The sequence below is a fragment of the Pseudopodoces humilis genome, chromosome 27, assembly GCF_049639895.1.
Source record: "Pseudopodoces humilis isolate 2021_Gansu_Grassland_sample_001 chromosome 27, ASM4963989v1, whole genome shotgun sequence".
Lineage (NCBI taxonomy): Eukaryota > Metazoa > Chordata > Aves > Passeriformes > Paridae > Pseudopodoces > Pseudopodoces humilis.
Window position 1 is genome coordinate 4006108 of NC_142226.1, and position 17624 is coordinate 4023731.

The following is a 17624-nucleotide window of genomic DNA, read 5'->3' on the forward strand; positions in this document are numbered from 1 at the left end:
GCTTTCTGCCACTTTTTTCTCCCAGTTTGTTCCAGTCTTTATTTATTTGGTTTCCTCTCAAATTCCAGAGTCAGCCCCAGATTTTAACCCCTTTGGCTTCAATAATTTCTTAATTACCACTTTGAAAACTTTGGGGGAAAGTTCTGCGGCTTCCCCATCTTCAGCAGATTCCATCTGGATCATGGGAGAGTCACTTAATCCCACCTGAAAAATGGGAATAATGGGATTTACCCTTTTTTTGCACTGTGGGAGCTCCACGATGAGGCAGGGGTGGTTCAGTGTCCTGGATAAGTGACCTCAGCTCCTTCCTAAGGTGCTTCCCAGCCATTCCCAGTGTTCCCACAGCTTGGCCAGGAGATGATTTTTCCAGGTTTTACAGAGGAAAAAAGCCCTTGCAGACTCCTCATGTGCAAATACATCTCCTAATTTAAATTATAAGTTTAAGTAAATAAATAAACTTCAAAAAATAAATAAATTTGGAGTGCTCATTGCAGCAGCAGAGAACACTTCCAGAACCAGGATGTTTTTCCCCACTTTTTTGGGTTTTTTTTGTGGAATATTTCAGCTAAATATTACATCAAAGGCATTCCACAGGCAAAATTTTCCCTGCTTAAGCACTTTTTCCAGCTTTTCCTTTACCTGAGATGTTTTGAAGATGCAGAGCTGAGTTTCCACCTTAGTTCTGAGCCCACAGAAGGAAACCAGCTGATAAATACTTAATATTGACCTAATAAATCCTCGCTGTGCAGCATTTTGGGGGTTTGATCTGCAGGAAGAAAGGGAATGTGGCTTTTTGGGGACATCAGGAAGGAGTTGTGTCATTGTGTCATTCCTGGTCCCTCTGGCCTGGATGGGGAAAAGTTTCTGGGAGGGGAAAAAGGAGGAAGGAGAGGAAATAAATCAGTCTGAGGAGTAGAGCATGGTTGGGTGTTGGTTTGAGGGGAGATGGGATCAAGGGTTTGCTGGGATCAGGGTTTGCTGGGATCAGGGTTTGTTTGGATCAGGGTTTGCTGGGATCAGGGTTTGCTGGGATCAGGGTTTGTTGGGATCAGGGTTTGTTGGGATCAGGGTTTGTTGGGATCAGGGTTTGCTGGGATCAGGGTTTGCTGGGATCAGAGGTTGATGGGATCAGAGGTTGATGGGATCAGGGTTTGTTTGGATCAAGGTTTGTTTTGGATCAGGGTTTGTTTTGGATCAGGGTTTGCTGGGATCAGGGTTTGTTTTGGATCAGGGTTTGTTTTGGATCAGGGTTTGTTGGGATCAGGGTTTGCTGGGATCAGGGTTTGTTTTGGATCAAGGTTTGTTTTGGATCAGGGTTTGTTGGGATCAGGGTTTGTTTTGGATCAGGGTTTGTTTTGGATCAGGGTTTGCTGGGATCAGGGTTTGTTTTGGATCAGGGTTTGTTTTGGATCAGGGTTTGTTTTGGATCAGGGTTTGTTGGGATCAGGGTTTGTTGGGATCAGGGTTTGTTGGGATCAGGGTTTGTTGGGATCAGGGTTTGCTGGGATCAGGGTTTGTTTTGGATCAGGGTTTGTTGGGATCAGGGTTTGTTGGGATCAGGGTTTGTTTTGGATCAGGGTTTGTTGGGATCAGGGTTTGTTTTGGATCAGGGTTTGCTGGGATCAGGGTTTGTTGGGATCAGGGTTTGTTTTGGATCAGGGTTTGTTGGGATCAGGGTTTGTTTTGGATCAGGGTTTGCTGGGATCAGGGTTTGCTGGGATCAGAGGTTGATGGGATCAGGGTTTGCTGGGATCAGGGTTTGTTTTGGATCAGGGTTTGTTTTGGATCAGGGTTTGTTGGGATCAGGGTTTGTTTTGGATCAGGGTTTGCTGGGATCAGGGTTTGTTGGGATCAGGGTTTGCTGGGATCAGGGTTTGCTGGGATCAGGGTTTGCTGGGATCAGGGTTTGTTTTGGATCAGGGTTTGTTGGGATCAGGGTTTGTTGGGATCAGGGTTTGTTGGGATCAGGGTTTGTTGGGATCAGGGTTTGTTGGGATCAGGGTTTGCTGGGATCAGGGTTTGTTTTGGATCAGGGTTTGTTGGGATCAGGGTTTGCTGGGATCAGGGTTTGCTGGGATCAGGGTTTGCTGGGATCAGGGTTTGTTTTGGATCAGGGTTTGTTTTGGATCAGGGTTTGTTTTGGATCAGGGTTTGCTGGGATCAGGGTTTGTTGGGATCAGGGTTTGATGGGATCAGGGTTTGTTGGGATCAGGGTTTGCTGGCCCCACTCCTCACAGAGAAATCCTTCATTTTCACGACATGGGCAGAACAAAGGAGCAGTTTAGGCTGTGAAAACAGCAGTTACTAAATTTCTGCTTTCCCCCAGTTCCATACCCAGCTCCCCCCTCCTCCCCCGGCCGGCAGCGCTGACTGTGCCCGTTTGTGTCCCCAGCCAGGATGTGTGACACGTACCTGCGTGGGCCCAGCGGGGTCATCACATCCCCCAACTACCCCGTGCAGTACGACAACAACGCCTACTGCGTGTGGGTCATCACCGCCCTCAACCCGGCCAAGGTGGGTCCTCACAGCCCAGAAGCTCTGCAGCTCCAGGCAGGAGGGGTTTCTGCTGTTCTGTGGAACTCCAGGCTTGTAGTTCATGGAATTCCCGGTGGCTTTGGGTTGGGAGGGTCATTGAAGCAGGGCAGGGATGTTTTCCACTATTCTGGGTTTTTTCCAGCCTGGCATTGGATACTTCCAGGGATCCAGGGGCAGCCAGAGCTTCTCTGGGAATTCCCTCCTCACCCTCACAGAGAAGGATTCAATCCCAATATCCCATCTAAACCTGTTCCCTTTCAGTTCAAAGCTGCTGTTGAGGAGAATTGTTGATTTACCAGAGCCATGAGACGAGGAGATGAACAAAGGGGGTCCTTTGCCCTGATGTTTTATGGAACAAAAGCTGGAAGGTGTTCGGATGCAGGGATGTGGTGATGGAGTGTGGACGTGCACAGCCAACCACTTCCAGACACTTCCAGACACTTCCAGACACATCTAAACACTTCCAAATACTTCCAGACAAATCCAGACACTTCCAAATATGTCCAGACAAATCCAGACACTTTCAAACACTTCAAAACACTTCCAGAAACATCCAAGGACATCCAGGAACATCCAAACAAATGCAAACACTTCCAGAAAGATCTAAACACCTCCAAAAATATCCGTGCATGTCCGGAAACATCCAAGCACATCCAGAAACATCCAAGCACATCCAGAAACATCCAAGCACATCCAGACACTTCCAAACACATCCAGACACCTCCACTATCCCAGGCTGCTCCAAGCCCTGTCCAATTTAGACACTTCCAGGGATCCAGAGCCAGCACCAGCTTTTCTGGGAAAACCTCTCCAGCCCCTCCTCGCCCTCAAATTAAAGGTTTCCTCAGCCCCTCAGGCTCAGTTTCTGTCCCCACACAGACTCTTCCTTTTGTTTCCCAGCTGTCTTTAAATCCCTGACCTTCTGTCCCTGCTGAGCACTCGTTTTGTTAAGGGTTGTAATTAAAAGTGAGTGTAATTATTTGTAATCGAAGCCCCTTTGATATCTCATGTGGAGGGCGGGGAGGTGCCCAAGCAGCTCATCAGGGCAGGGAGGCTGTGCCAGGAATGCTGATTTTTCCCGTGTTTTTTTGGGATCCAGCAGGATTTCAGCCCCCAGGGGCAGAGGAGGGAGGTTTGGGTGCTCGTGTTACTTATGCAGTATTGTAAATCTATTCACATTTTTGCACTGTTGTGAATTTCAGTACAAGCACTTTCTGTACAGGTGTGACTGCCCTGGCCTGGAAAAGATCAATCCCTGTCCATTTTCCCCTGGCAATGGGAATTCAGTTGAGGACAGTGTTTGGTGCCCTCAGGTTTTTCCAATCTCAGCCCTTGTCTCTCCTCCAGATCTGGAGCAGAAGAACAGGAATTCCTTTGCTGTGTAGCTCCAAAAACCCTTTCTGATGTTATTTCTGCTCTCAGAAGGTGACAGGGCTTGTTGCTTGGAGTGTCAGGATTCCTGCAAACATCACTCTGTTAATTCTGGGTGAATCCTGAGCCTGCCAAGGCTCCAAGCTCCCATTTATTCTCCCTTGCCTCTGGACATTGTTGTGCGTTGGCTCCCTGCCTTTTCCAGGGGGACTCTCACAGACTCACAGGATCTCATTTTGGTGGGTTTTTTTTTGTTTTTTTGTCTTTGTTTTTGGGGTCTTTTGTTTGATTTTTTTGGTGTTTTTTGGGATTTTTTGGTGGTTTTTGTTGGTTTTTTTATTGGTTTTGTTGGTGGTGGTGGTGTTTTTTGGGGTTTTTGTTTGTTTGTTTGTTTTGTTTTGTTGTGTTTTTTGTTTTGTTTTTTCCTGGGAATTGTTAGGAAGCGCTAGCAGCCCTGCTGGGATCCTGCTTTCCCTCCCCTCCGGAGTGAGGCAGAGGCAGGATGGAGGAAGAGCCCGTGGATTTCTCCCTCCCTGCTGAGCTCATCCCAAGCCTTCAACCAGAACAGATCTCTGGTGGACGAGGATTTTAATGAGGAATAGCCCTGAATTCCCATTCCCAGGCAGGTTGTGGCTCAGGGCTGTCGTTATCCATGGTGTGGCTGCACAAAACCTGGATTTTGGGAGACACAAGTGTGGGACCAGGAGATTTTTCTGTGCTGATCTGTTGGGAGGGAGTTAATCATTGATCAGCTCCAGGAAGGTTCCCTTCATCAAGGGGATGTGCAGGGGAGTGTTCATCCCCCTGATGAAGTATCCATGGGTGTCCATGGGCTGGAATTCAGCACAGCTCAGGCTGTGAAGGGTGTTTCATCCTTTTCCATTATTTTCATACATTTTTGTCTCCAGAAATCACCAACATCCAGGTTTTGTGTGGATAGAACAGCTGGAGGTGAGCTGGGTGCAGGCATTTCCTGGGTGTTTTGTAGGATATCACTTCCATTTGGGATTCCTGCTACAAATTATGAAGGAGGAGATGAAAACTGTGAGGAAAAGATGCTCCTGGACCGTGCCTAGCGTTTCACTGAGCCTTTTGTGGTGAATGTTCAGGCCTAACCTTCAGCTCTGTTCCTTTGCTTTAGTGCCAGTGTTGTGCCCAAAGTTTTCCTGCTTTTCCATCAGCAGTGTGACAGGAAAAGCTTCTTCTCTGGCCTTCATGTGCACAACTGTCTTATTTTCCCTTGGGAATTTCTGCTCAAAGGAAGTTCCTCCTCTTCCCCTGGTTGGTTTCTTCCTCAGCTTTGAAACCTGAGTCATAACAAACACAGAATCTGCAAGTCCTGGTCCTTTCCTAAATCATAAATTGCTCAAATCCATTCATTTCAAGACTTCCCAGCTCGGGTCAGAGATTCCACAGCACAAGGTTCTGCTGCACGGGCTGCCCGTCCTGCACAGAAATACGGATTGGTGAAATCAGCAGCGTTTGTGAGCTGTGTGAGGAGAATCCCATTGCCTTTTCCTTGGAAATGATAAATAGTTTTAATTAATTCCAGTAGTGTCAGTTTTGGAAGGGATTTTTGGGTTTAGGTGTTTCAGTGTCATTTACAGGGAGGGAAAACCACTCCTGAGGCAGGGAAGAAGAGCACCAACTCCTGTGGGAAAGCCACAACTCTCCCTGCTTGTCCTGATCTTTTCCTAAATCATAAAGGGGATTGGAATTGCTCAAATCCATTCATTTCAAGACTTCTCAGCTCGGATCAGAGATTCCACAGCACAAGCACCTGCAGGTGTTGCTCCATGGGCTGCCCATCCTACACAGAAATACGGATTTTTGTGAAAAAAACCAGCAGCTTTTGTGACCTGTGTGAGGAGAACCCATTGCCTTTTCTTTGGAAATAGTTTTAATTAATTCAATTAATAATGCCACTTTTTGAAGGGTTTTTTTGGGTTTAGGTGTTCCATGCTGGAAGTTTTAATTTACAGGCTGGGAAAAGCTCTCCTGGAGCAGGGAGGGTTGGGAGAAAAGCACCAACTCCTTTGGGAAGGCCACATCTCTCCCTGCTTATCCCTCAGGGATGATCCCAGCATTTCCCATTCCCCAGCCTGGCTGAGGAAGGATTGGGGATGAATTATTTCCAGTGCCCTGGGAATAAGGAGCATTATGTGCCTGAGCTGGAGCTGCTGGAGTCGCTGTAATCTTTTTATTGACTCCAGTGGTCTTTGGATCAGGTCCTGTTCCGTGGAGCTTTGGGAAAAGCAGGGAGCTGAATTTAGGACTCATTTACAAGTCCTCTGCTCTATCTTTGGCAAAGAACCTCGAGCCAGAGATCCACTGAGCCCCAAAATCCCCTCCAAATTCACTGAGAATTCTGTGTCCGTAGGGCTGAGGCCTCCTCGCTGACAAACTGGGATTATTTCCCGTGCAGAGGGGGGACATCAAACCTATTTGGGGGATATTCAGAGGTTTTTTAGCTGGTCCCTGGTGCCCTGGGAATTAATTCCGACCACAGTGGGAAAATAAATCACTGGGGAGCTGAGAAATGCATATGATAATTGGGGAATTTGCATAAAAGCTATTTCTGGCCTTTTTTGACATAATGGATGTTGCTGGTTGAGGTTTCTCCTGGGGTTATTCCCACCTGGAGCCAAAAAAAAAGCCATGTCTAAGCGGGTGGAGGGAGAAGGGCCCCTCCAGGGGATGATTTATCCCAAATGGAGGCAGAAATTCTGGAGCCTGGGAAGCAGGGAAATGAGGAATGTGCTTGTAGAGCTTCAGGTTAGAACTGCACAAGCTGCTGTTCTCCTGGAGAGAATTATTGTGGATTTTTCTCCTCGGAATGTGACCGAACTTCCAATCACTTTGGTGGCACTTTGAATCAGGAGTCCCATCCCATTTTCCTGGCTTTGCTGATTGCTCCCTGACGCTTCAGCAGCTCCAAGTTTGGGGGTGCTGGTGGCTCTCTGGCTGTTTAATGAATCATTAAATAATTAAATTAAATTAATTAAATTTCTAGGTTTCACAGAAAAAAAAAAAAAGAACAGGAGAATGTTAATAAATAAATACAATATTCAGCATCCAAATCTTGTGCCAACCTCTTGAGTGCGCTAGGATGTAATTAGTTGTTTAATTAGGGTCAGGCTGCTCAGGATGCAGCTCCTTGAGTGGCTGGTTGAAGTAATGGCGTGTGCAGATCAGTGTTCTCTGGATTAATTACATTATTCCAGCATTTCATGCTTTTGTAGCCTGCACAGGTTAATATTTGGGTACTAGACAGAAATTAAAAGTTGTCTGAAGCATCACCATTCAGCATCCTGGGGCTTTGGAGAAAAACCTCTCTTTTCACAATGCCTAAAATCTCTAAATTTAATTTTCTGTGCATTGAAAAATACTGTGTTCATCTGTAGGAAAGAAAACACAGGACAGCTCAGCCTGAACTGTATGAACACCTTTTTTTTTCACTTTTGGTTTGAACTTCGGGGTTTTTATCCCCCTGGGAATCCACACCTGCTCAAGTTTTGCAGGAGGTGCTGCTTATAAATGCAAGAAAGGACAAGAGCAAGATTTTGGGTTTCTTGGGCTCCGGTTCTGTGCCCCAAACTGAGGTGGAAAGTGTCCCCAGAGCTCTGAGGTCCTTGGCACTCACCTGGCTCCTTCTCCTTTCCTTCTGATTTTTGTGTTGTTTGAAGCAACTGAAAGAAGCATCAACCCACATTTGGTGATTTAATGTGTTAAAAGTCAGGAAATTGAATGTATCTACAAAGGTCTCATGCATTTGAGACGTTTTTGTGCTTTTCATTTTCACTGGTCAGGTAAAGAGTCCAAGAAACAAAACTCCATTGGTTTCTGCTGATGGGGGATGTGAAACTCTTCTTTAATTTAATTAATCTCTTTTTTTCTGTTTGTTCAGCCCGTTCCAGGCTGGCTTAAAAACTCTGCCCCCTAAATTGGATTTGAAAAGCAGAGATTCCCAAAGCAGCTGAGAGCCTTGGGGCACAAACTTCTGTGGGAGTTCTGCTCCTAAATGATGCAGAGAGGCTGCAAAAAATCCAAAGTCTGGGTGGAACAGGAGAGAAAAAATAGGGAATAGGGATGTGGTGATGCTGAGGATTGTGACAGCTGGAGATAATTCCCTGACCATTCACATAAATCCATAAATTCTCTCCTGCTCTGAGCACGAACCAGGAGGATTTCCTGAGCCACAAAGTAAAAGACTCTGTGCCAAATCTACCTTCAGAATTCCGGCTTTGGGGAGGGAGAAGGTGGGAAAAGGCACGTTGAGGTCCCAGCACACAAATATTGATATCAGTGAAGTCATCTGAACAAGCAGAGATAAAGCAGAGGTAACACAAATCACCTGTAAAAATCCTGGAGAAAACAAAACCAAAACCAAACTTTTCTGGGGATGTCCAGGAGATTTTGGTGCTCTTGGAAGCTGCTCCAGGATCCATGAGCAGGGCAAGGCTTGATGTTAATTGATTGTGTTAATTGTGCCGTGTCTTTGGCAGGTGATCAAACTCACCTTCGAGGAATTCGAGCTGGAGAGAGGCTACGACACGCTGACAGTGGGGGATGGAGGCCAGGTCGGAGACCAGAAATCTGTGCTTTATGTGTGAGTAACAATTCCCAGGAGATGCTCCTGCCGGAACCTGCCCGGCCAGGTGGGGCTGCGGGGTTGGGATGCAGGAGCTGGCCCTGCATCCGCCGCGTTTTGGGCTGGTTGTCACTTCTGGAATCAGAAAATTCTCCCCTCTGTGCTTCCCTCGCTCTCAGGGAGAGGCTGAGTCTCTGCAGGGAGTAGGAAAAGCTGGGATGCAAAAGGAAAAGCACCCCAGGCACATTCCTGGAGCTGTTTGGATCTCTGTCCCCTGCTGCCATCATTTTGAGCAGTGCAACGGGGCTGTAAATCCGAAATCTTGGAGTGGCATCCCCAGCATTTCACAGCCAGGGTGCATTTGGGGAAATGAGGCTTCTTCCAGGCTGGGATTTGGGATTTTTTTTGCATCCTTTACTTGCAAATTTGATACTCTGTGGAGGTTTCTTCAGCACAGGGAATGTGCAGATGGTCCTGCTTTCCCTCCAGGCCTCTCCAAAACCACTCCAGCAAAGCTGTTGTGCTCTGGCAACTGATGGAGAAGTTCATTGTGTTTTTTCCTTCTTCCTCTTGTTTTTCCATGTGGAACAGCCTCCCAGTCCGTTTTCACATATCAACATTTCTTTGTCTTTCCCAAACATCTTTTTCCCTGAGGTTTTGTTTCAGGAGTGATCCTTGGTCAGGAACCCCAGCCTGGCATGTGAAGGTTGATTAGTGCACAGGTGTAATTCAAGTGTCCCAGAACATTTCACAGCTGCTTGGTCCAAACCTGCAAATCCCTGCCTTGGGAAAAATTCCTGACATGATCTTCCATCCCATCCCTTTTGGTTTGCCTAAAACCCACAAAATTTTTCCTTAGATTGGATTTTAATCATTCCATGTTTTTTATCCCCACTCTCTGTTACCTCCTCAGCACTTTGCTAATGCAAATTTGGAATATCTGTGACTGAGCAAAGTGCAGTACCTGGAATCTGTTCCAGGAAGTTTCCAGTAAATTCCTGGTGCTAATCCTTCCAGGGGATTTTTTTTAATTTTATTTTTTTTGTTAATAATCTGTGAGGATTAATTGAAAGGTAATGAAATGGAAGAGAGGTGTGAAGACCACGGTGCTAATTAATGTGCTTGAATGTCCATGAATCACTTTTTCCAGAGTTTCTGCCCACTCTCAGCTGGATTCACAGATCAGGGATAATATCTGGATACAAAGTGAGGTTTCTTTGGAAGAATCAAAATGCAGACACTCCTGTCAAAGGCAGTAATTCCAATTTTCTTCCTGCTCTTCACTTCTCCTTGGCTGTTGAGGAGCACAGCCCTGCTGCCTTTCCAATCAAGGAATGCACTTGAGTGCGGTTGCACAGCAGCAAACTCCATCCCAGACGGAGCTGGGAAGGACCATTTGTTTCCAGGCTCATTCCCATCCCTGGAAAATGGGAACAGAGAAGATTGTTAGGCTGAGCTTCCTGACTTGCAGAAGGAATTTGATTTCTTGAAGTAACAAGCACCCAAATCAATCATCCAGCTTTTTAAAAGTGGGGTGGCAAAGGATGCAGAAAGCTTTGAAGCACCTTTTTCCTGGAGGTTTTTCCTCTTGGAGTGTTCCTCATTCCTGCCTGGCTGCTGCTTCAATAAATAAACTGAGAATCAACAGTAACACTCCTGAACATCTCTGGGATGCAAAACAGGCACTAAAACAAGATCACTTCTTCATTTAGCAGCACCCTGAGATCAATAAAATCTCTGCTGCAGGTCAGAGCAATCAGGGAGCAAAGGCAGGGGCAGAGCTGGGAGAGCTTTGCTGGGATTGTGATTGCAGGGAAAAACCTGCTCTGGGTTCCAGGGAGAGCCTGGGCAGTGGCTGCTGCAGGTGTCCCTGTCCCTGCAGCCTGTGAGATCTCTGCTGTGGGGAGGAGAGGTCTGTGATGTCCAGGGTGGTCCCATTCCCATGAGATCCCTACTCCTGAAAGGAGCTGGCACTCGGCAGGGAGCCGAGTTGATGTCACCTGCATTGGATGGGTGACACAGCCCTTGGACCTGTCACGGAATCCTGGAATGGTTTGGGGTAGAAGGACCTTAAAGCTCATCCAGTGCCACCTCTGCCATGGCAGGGACACCTTCCACTGTCCCAGGCTGCTCCAGCCCCAGTGTCCAGCCTGGCCTGGGGCACTGCCAGGGATCCAGGGACATCCCCAGCTGCTCTGGGACCCTCCCCACCCTCCCAACCAGGAATTTCTTCCTAATATCCCACCCAGTTCTCCCCTTTGCCTGTTTGAAGCCATTCCCCCTTGTCCTGGCACTCCAGTTCCTGCTGCAGGATCCCTCTCCAGCTCTCCTGCAGCTCCTGGCAGGTGCTGTGAGGTCTCCACTCAACCTTCCACCTCCACCTCTCCCAGCCTGGAACCTGTCCCTTTACCAACTTCACATCCCTCTTCTGGCCTTGCTCCAGCAATTCCATGTCTTTCTTCCGTTGAGTTTAGTTTTATCCAGGAGCCTTTCAAGTGCTGCTGTTGTACCTGAGGCCAGGCCTAACCCAGAGCTGATCATGGGGATGAATTTGGATTTATTTAAACACCGCAGAAAAGACAAAAAACCCTCTCACCCCTCTTCACTGGGGCTTAATTTCTGTCTTTCTCACAGACAGTACCTCAGCAGAAACAGGATAATCACAACATTAAACCCAGGCAGCACAACAGCCCTGGAATAACCTGGAATAAGCATCCTGCCCACACAAACGCTGCTCCTGTTTCCAGGAGCACAGGGAAGGGAGGGAGCTGAGCTCCTCCTGGGGAAGATGCTTGTGTGGGTGAGGCATAAAGCTCTGAAGCTGTTTTGAACCACAACGAGGTGATTAATCCCAGAGGCTGAATGAGCCTCATTAATAGGGAGAGATCAGTGACATTTCCCTAAATCTCCTCATCCCTCCTGGGAGGATCCTGAGGGGAAGGCAGAGCCCTGATCCTGCCAGGATTAGTGGCGCTTCTCAAGGGCTCACGGGGTGTTCAGCAAATCTGGGGCTCGTGCTTTGTCTGCCAGATGCTTTTTTTTTTTTCTTTTTTAGATCCTTCTCTCAGGGCAGAAATGTAGCAGGGAGTGGGTGGAAAGTCATTTTTTGTGCTACTGGAAACCACTATGAGGGCAGTTCAGAGGGTTCAGTCAGCCAGGGCACAGTTTGGCTTCTGGGAATTTTATTTGTTTGCTGATGTTTTGCCTCAGCGAGCAGGGAAACGATTCCTTTTGCTGCTGGGTGATCCGTTACAATAATGGCAGTGAATTGTAATTATTGCAGTGTGGGTGCACAGAAGAAGAAGAAGGGAAAAGATTCTTCTTCAGGGAGAAGATTCAGTGTTGGGGTAGAACGGAGAACACGAGAGGATTTTCATCAGGCTTGAAAATCTCCCAGTTTTTTGGGATGATTCGTAAATTTGGCATTTTCCTGCTTATACAGAGATCTTTATTTGAGGGTGGGTGAACCTGAGGCCACTTTGAGGCTGGTGATTTGTTGTTGTTATTTTCTTTTTGCAGCCTGACGGGCACCACCGTCCCCGACCTCATCGTCAGCACCCAGCACCAGATGTGGCTCCTGTTCCAGACAGACAGTGTCAGCAACCTGCTGGGCTTCAAAGCCACCTACGAGGGTAATCCAGGCTCCTCCCTCCCAATTCCCCTTCTTCCACGGGATCAGGGACCTCTGAGTGCAGGGATTTGGGAGAAAAGGGAGCTTCTCTAAACAAATCAAAGCTCTGCAGGGTTGTTTTGTTGGTTTTTTTTCCTTAAGAGCAGCTTTGCTGCTTCCTTTCCCATCCAAGCAGGGTCAGGGCTGTCCCGTTGCCATTTCAGCTGTTTTATTGGAAAAAAGGTTGGGAATGTCAGCTGACAGCAACAGACTGTGCCTGTGGGAGGGGATGGGGGAATCCATGGTTCCAGCACATCACTGCTGCCAGCTGCTTTAAACTGGGCTGGGCTTTCAGGTGAAATAAAATTTAATATTGGGATTTTTTTCAAAGAAACTCATGGAGTGCAGCAAGATGTGAGTGCTTAAGTCTGGCTTAAGTTGGTGTGTTTGCTGCTGTCACAAGTGTTGGCAAAAATAGGGAAATTGTGAGGGGAAAGTCTCCCTGAGAGCTGCTGGAAGTGTCCAGCAGGAACATTCAGGTCTGGATTTTCCAGGCCCCAAATGCACATTATTCCTTTTAAAGGTGTTTCCTTGGCTGTCCCTGCTTGCAGCCCGTGTAATTCTGATTCTCAGTTCAGCTCTGGCTCGTTGGTGTTCACCAAGATCACTCCCAAATTTCCAATCCCAGCTTCTATCCTCATGAACAGATTTTTTTCATCATAATAAACAATGTTTTTGGATTTCCAGTGCTTGGCAGAAGGAAGTGGGATTAATCTCCCCTTTCCTGGTGAATCCTTTCCTTCTTCCCCACTGCACATAGCTGAGGGATGCTGGAATTTTTGGGAGACGGCTCCAAGCCTTCCAGGATCCTGGGGCTTCTCTTCTCCCTCTTTTCCTCTAATCCTGGGTGATTTGTTGGGAAAACACCTTCCCCTAGAGCTGGTGCCTTCCACATCTGTCAGGATATTCTTGTACAATTCCCAGCCCATTGTAACAGCTGGAATAAAGGATTCCTTCAGGCCACACTTTTCAGACATTGCTGAGAAATTTAGGATTGATTAGGTAAGATCCAGGCTCCCATAATCTCCTCCTTCTGAGGGATATTCCCCATCAGTGGACTGAAGTCTCCCAAAAAAACCCAACCTATTATTTATTCTACAGATGAACCTGAGTTTATTCCATGCAATAGCACAGACATAAATTAATTTTATAAATTCCTGTGATAAGAACAGAAACATTAAAACATGTAAAAAACCCCACCAAAAACCAGAACAAAGCTAAATTTTAATTCAGTCTCGTCGTGTTCTAACAGAAAGTGAGAATTTCAAATTAAAACCAGATTAATGGACACTCCCACACTAATTTAATTTGGATTTCTGCTGGAGTTGGGTAGGAGCTGGCTCAGGTCTGTGCCCTGAGCCCCCCTGCTGCAGGCAGGGGATGATTAAAGGCTGTTCATTGTTGGGGCAGTGCTGAGCAAGGCTTTGACTGTCAGAGCTGTGGGATTCAGCCCCACGGTGCTGAAGAGGCTCAGGAGCTCTGCAGGGCTGGAGCTGGAGATTTCCTCCCCTGCCCTCTGTGCTTTTAGTCCAACTTTTTCATCTTAGCACAGGAATTGATACAATTGATTTCCTTTTATTTCTTGGAATAAACTCCTGCTCATCAGCAGAAGAAATAAGTGTTGGGTTTTTATTTTATTTTTGAACTTCGCTGGGATGGGCTGCTGCTTCCTGCAGCTCTTCTGCCAATTATCAAGGTGGAAATCCAGCCCTGGGTTTATTTTCTTAGGTTCTGCATCTCCTGTATCGTTGGTGGTGGGGTCTGTCAGGAGGCCAAGGGGTTTCCATCCCTCCTGCTCTGCTTTGCCATTAAATGAAATGTGAACTTTGCATGGCTGGAGTTTGTCACAGAGCAGGAACTCTGAACCTGAGCCACAGAAGGGCTTTGAGCTCACTCTTGCTGGGCTGAGCTCTGCCAGGGTCCTGTTCTGGTGTTAAGCCTGGCCCAAAGCTCAGGACAGGGCTGATGTGATGCTGATCCTACCAGAGCCCACCACTGCTGCTCTGCTCTGCTCTGGTGCTTCCAGGTGGGAGGGAGAGGCAGGAAGGGCTTTTTCCATTTAGTTCATCCCCTCCTTGTTGTGTTTCATCTTTAGATCCCTTTTATTTCCTCGTCCAGGGAATCCCGGACTGGTTTGGGTTGGAAGGGGCCTTAAAACCCATCCACCCTTTCCATGGGGTCAGGGAAACCTTTGGGGTGGAATGAGATGATCTAATTTTTATTCATTCTTGGAGGCGGCAAAAATTAAAAGGCAACAGAAACGCCCTGGTCTTGATTCCTCCAAATTCCTACCTGACACCATTAGCTTTAATTTTTTTAAAAGTTCATTTAAGTACAAAATCCTGTGCATGATTTTCCTGAGTCTTTCCTGACCAGCAGCAACATTTGTGGGGTTTCCTCAGTCTCACAAATCCTTCAGCCTGTGTCTATCCCTTACAGAAACCAGAGTTTGACTTTCTGGCAGCTCCAAAAATCCTCATTTTCCCCCAGAAGTGGGCCAGGCAAGAGCAGGAATTCCCATGGAGAAGCGGCCTGGATTTGGGGAGCCTGCAGGATGTGTGAGGGAGGCTTTGCTCTCATTCCTCACCCAGTTTCCCACCCACCACCTGCAGCCAAACAGCACAAAGAGCTCTGCAGAATTCCTGCTGCCACATTTTCCCCTCAGAAAACACTGTTTTGTCAAAATTTCCCCCCTGTATGAATAATATTTGATGGAGAAGCTGTGAAAGATTCATGTCAACTTGTTTCCTTTCAATAATGTCAAAACACTTGGTTTGGATGTTCTTGTTTAGTTTTGACTTTTATTATTCTAATGTGGAAGTGATTTTTTACTTTAAACATTCATCAGGAGGAATGTTTCAATCTTATTGAAATAACGTGTTTTGATATTTTTGAATCACTCTTTTTTCTTTTTTTTTTTTTTTTATGGAACATTTGCCCTGCTAAATATTTCATGGATTTTACTCCCTATGCAAAGAAATGCAGGAACCAGGGGATTTTTCTCAGGTCAGAAAATGGAATTTCCTAATAAATTCCATTTCCTGGCCTCTGTAAGGTGATGAAACCTGCGAGCTGTGCCTGCTGCTAACATGGAGAGGGTGGGAATTGGGAGCTCTAATCCCTCATTTTTCTCCCATTTTTAACCCCCTGATTTGAGCTGGGGTCGTGCAGAGCGACAGGAAAGGGTGAGGAGGGAGGAGACCCTTCAGTGTTGTCGTTATTCTCCTTCAGCCAAGGGTCAAAATGCTCTGATTTTACCTCACTTGGCCGCATTTTTTCTGAGCTCCTGATGCCCTCAGCACGTCCTGCTTTCACTGATCCTGCACATTCCCCGTTCCCTTTGGAATTACAGCTCTGGAACTTTGGCTTCTGCCACAGCTGGAGCTGCTCGGTGCAGAATTCCAGCGATTCCCATCCCTGCACTTGGGCCCAAGCTCAGGGAAACATTTGGGGCTGGCTCTGGGGTTTTGGCATCTCTGACCTTGTGGGGAAGCTCCCATGAGCTGCCATGGGTCAGGCAGTGTGTGTGGAGGAGTTTCGGGGCTGCCATAATGGGAATTTTTTGTGTTGGGAGGAGTTTCAGGGCTGCCACAATGGGAATTTTCTGGTGTCCATTTCAGGAGGAGTTTTAGGGCTGTTAAAATGGGAATTTTTTGTATCCATTTGTGGAAGAGTTTTGGGGCTGCCACAATGGGAATTTTTTTGTGTCCATTTCTGGACTGCCACATTTCTGGGGCTGCCACAACTGGAATTTTTTGTGTCTGTGTGTGGAGTTTTGGGGCTGCCACAATGGGAATGTTTTGGTACAGGATGGGCTGGGAGGTGAATCCACACTCACTCCATGTTCTGAGGGATGGCTGGAGCGAGATGCATCGGTGTCCCAGAATCATGGAATGGTTTGGATCAGACAGGACCTCAAAGCCCATCCCAGTCCATGGGCAGGGACACCTCCCACTATCCCAGGGTGGCCTGGGACACTCCCAGGGATGGGGAATCCTCACCAAATACCAGCAACCGGAGGGGTCCCAGGATATCCAGCAGCTCCCTCCCCAGGCACTCAGTGCTGCTGCCCCACTGACAGCAGGTGTCCTAGTTCAGCCCACGCTGGGCGCCAAAAACTGTATTTGTCCTAGTTTAGGGCAAATTATGGAGGAAAACTCCAAATGGGGATTTCCCCAGGGAAATGCCCCCTCCCCACCAACTGGTCCAGGAAAGGAAAAAAAAATTCCTTGGAGAGAAGTGGAAAAAGCTGTTTATTTAACAGAAATTGAATAATATTAAATAATAAAACCTCTCGCTGTTCGACGGGATGGCAAACCTAGGAAGAAAAGGCCTTTTCATGTGGTGTAGCTCAGCTCGCTCAGGTTCTTCTCAGTCCCTCCAGCGCTGGATAGCGCTGAAGCGCAGGCCCTGGTGGGCCCCAGGCGTGAGCTCCCGGGGTTTGTCTGGGTGTTTTTCAGTCCAAAAAAGGTTTGCACTGATCCAGGTAAAAAAAAAGGGAAAGAAAAAAAAATCCAGGGAGCTCCTCTGCCTCAGCTAGCTAAAACTAACTAAAAGCCAAAAGAGAAGCTCTCTCCCGCTGTCTGTCCGTTCTGCAGACACCACAGTCCAGGAGCAGCATGTGCGGGAGTGATGTTTTTTTCCAACACAGACTGAGCGCTTCTTTTCTCCCCCACCCCGCCTTCGCTCTCAGATCCAGTCTCAAAAGCACAGAACCTAATATATAACATAAACCAGTTGACTGGGGATACCAGTATCATGAAGTCAGCCCAGGACAGCAGGGCTGGGGACACTGGGGACACTGAGGACACTGGGGACAGGCCCCTGCAGCTCCCAGGGCCATCACTGGCAATTGCTAACTGCATTCCAGGGTGTGGGAAGGGAAGGGATAACAGCCATGGATGTTTTGAGTGGCAGCAGGGAGCATCCCTGGCCCCCCGGGCCCTGTCAGACACGCTGATAAAATGTTCCAAATCTGCTCCCTCCCATCCCAGCTCGTTGCTATTCCTCGAGTTTTCAAGCTGAATTTTCATTTCATGCTAGGCACTGTTGGCCTTGTGCATTTTCTGGGGGGAGAAATGAACAGTTCAGTGCAGCTTTAACGCCCAGAATTTTCATTTTCCAACCCTAATATGCCAGTGCAACTCCTAAACAGTTGGATTTAGAAACTGTGCAGGAAGATCTGTAAATCCTGGCAAAGTGCTTTCACTGAGAGGCAAAAAATGCAGCTTGTTTCATGAAAACTTTTAATATTAATTTATGTTAAGTTATTTTGGGGATGCTTCATTAGCTAGCAGTGAGTTTTCAGCTCAAGATGCAGCAGAAGCTCTGTGCCGTGTAACTTCTGCTCAAAATACACCTGGATCTGGAGTTGCCTGGAGCCAGAATAATAATGAGGGTGCCTTGTTGTTATTCCAGCCAGACTGGGATATTAAAGGGAGTCGTGCAAAGCTCGGC

General features: G+C 47.2%; 1 protein-coding gene across 5 annotated transcripts in view; it reads left to right on the forward strand.

Annotated features, from left to right (window-relative positions):
• CSMD2 (CUB and Sushi multiple domains 2) overlaps positions 1-17624 on the forward strand; it is a 294243-nt gene that overhangs the window by 162629 nt on the left and 113990 nt on the right. For 4 of the 5 annotated variants that reach the window (XM_088067354.1, XM_088067353.1, XM_088067357.1 and 1 more), the window contains 3 exons: positions 2393-2514; positions 8412-8515; positions 12017-12129. The exons of the other annotated variant lie outside the window; for it this stretch is intronic. In XM_088067354.1, coding sequence (XP_087923480.1) covers positions 2393-2514; positions 8412-8515; positions 12017-12129 — 339 coding nt within the window. The remainder of the gene's footprint in view (positions 1-2392; positions 2515-8411; positions 8516-12016; positions 12130-17624) is intronic. 5 annotated transcript variants of the gene reach the window in all.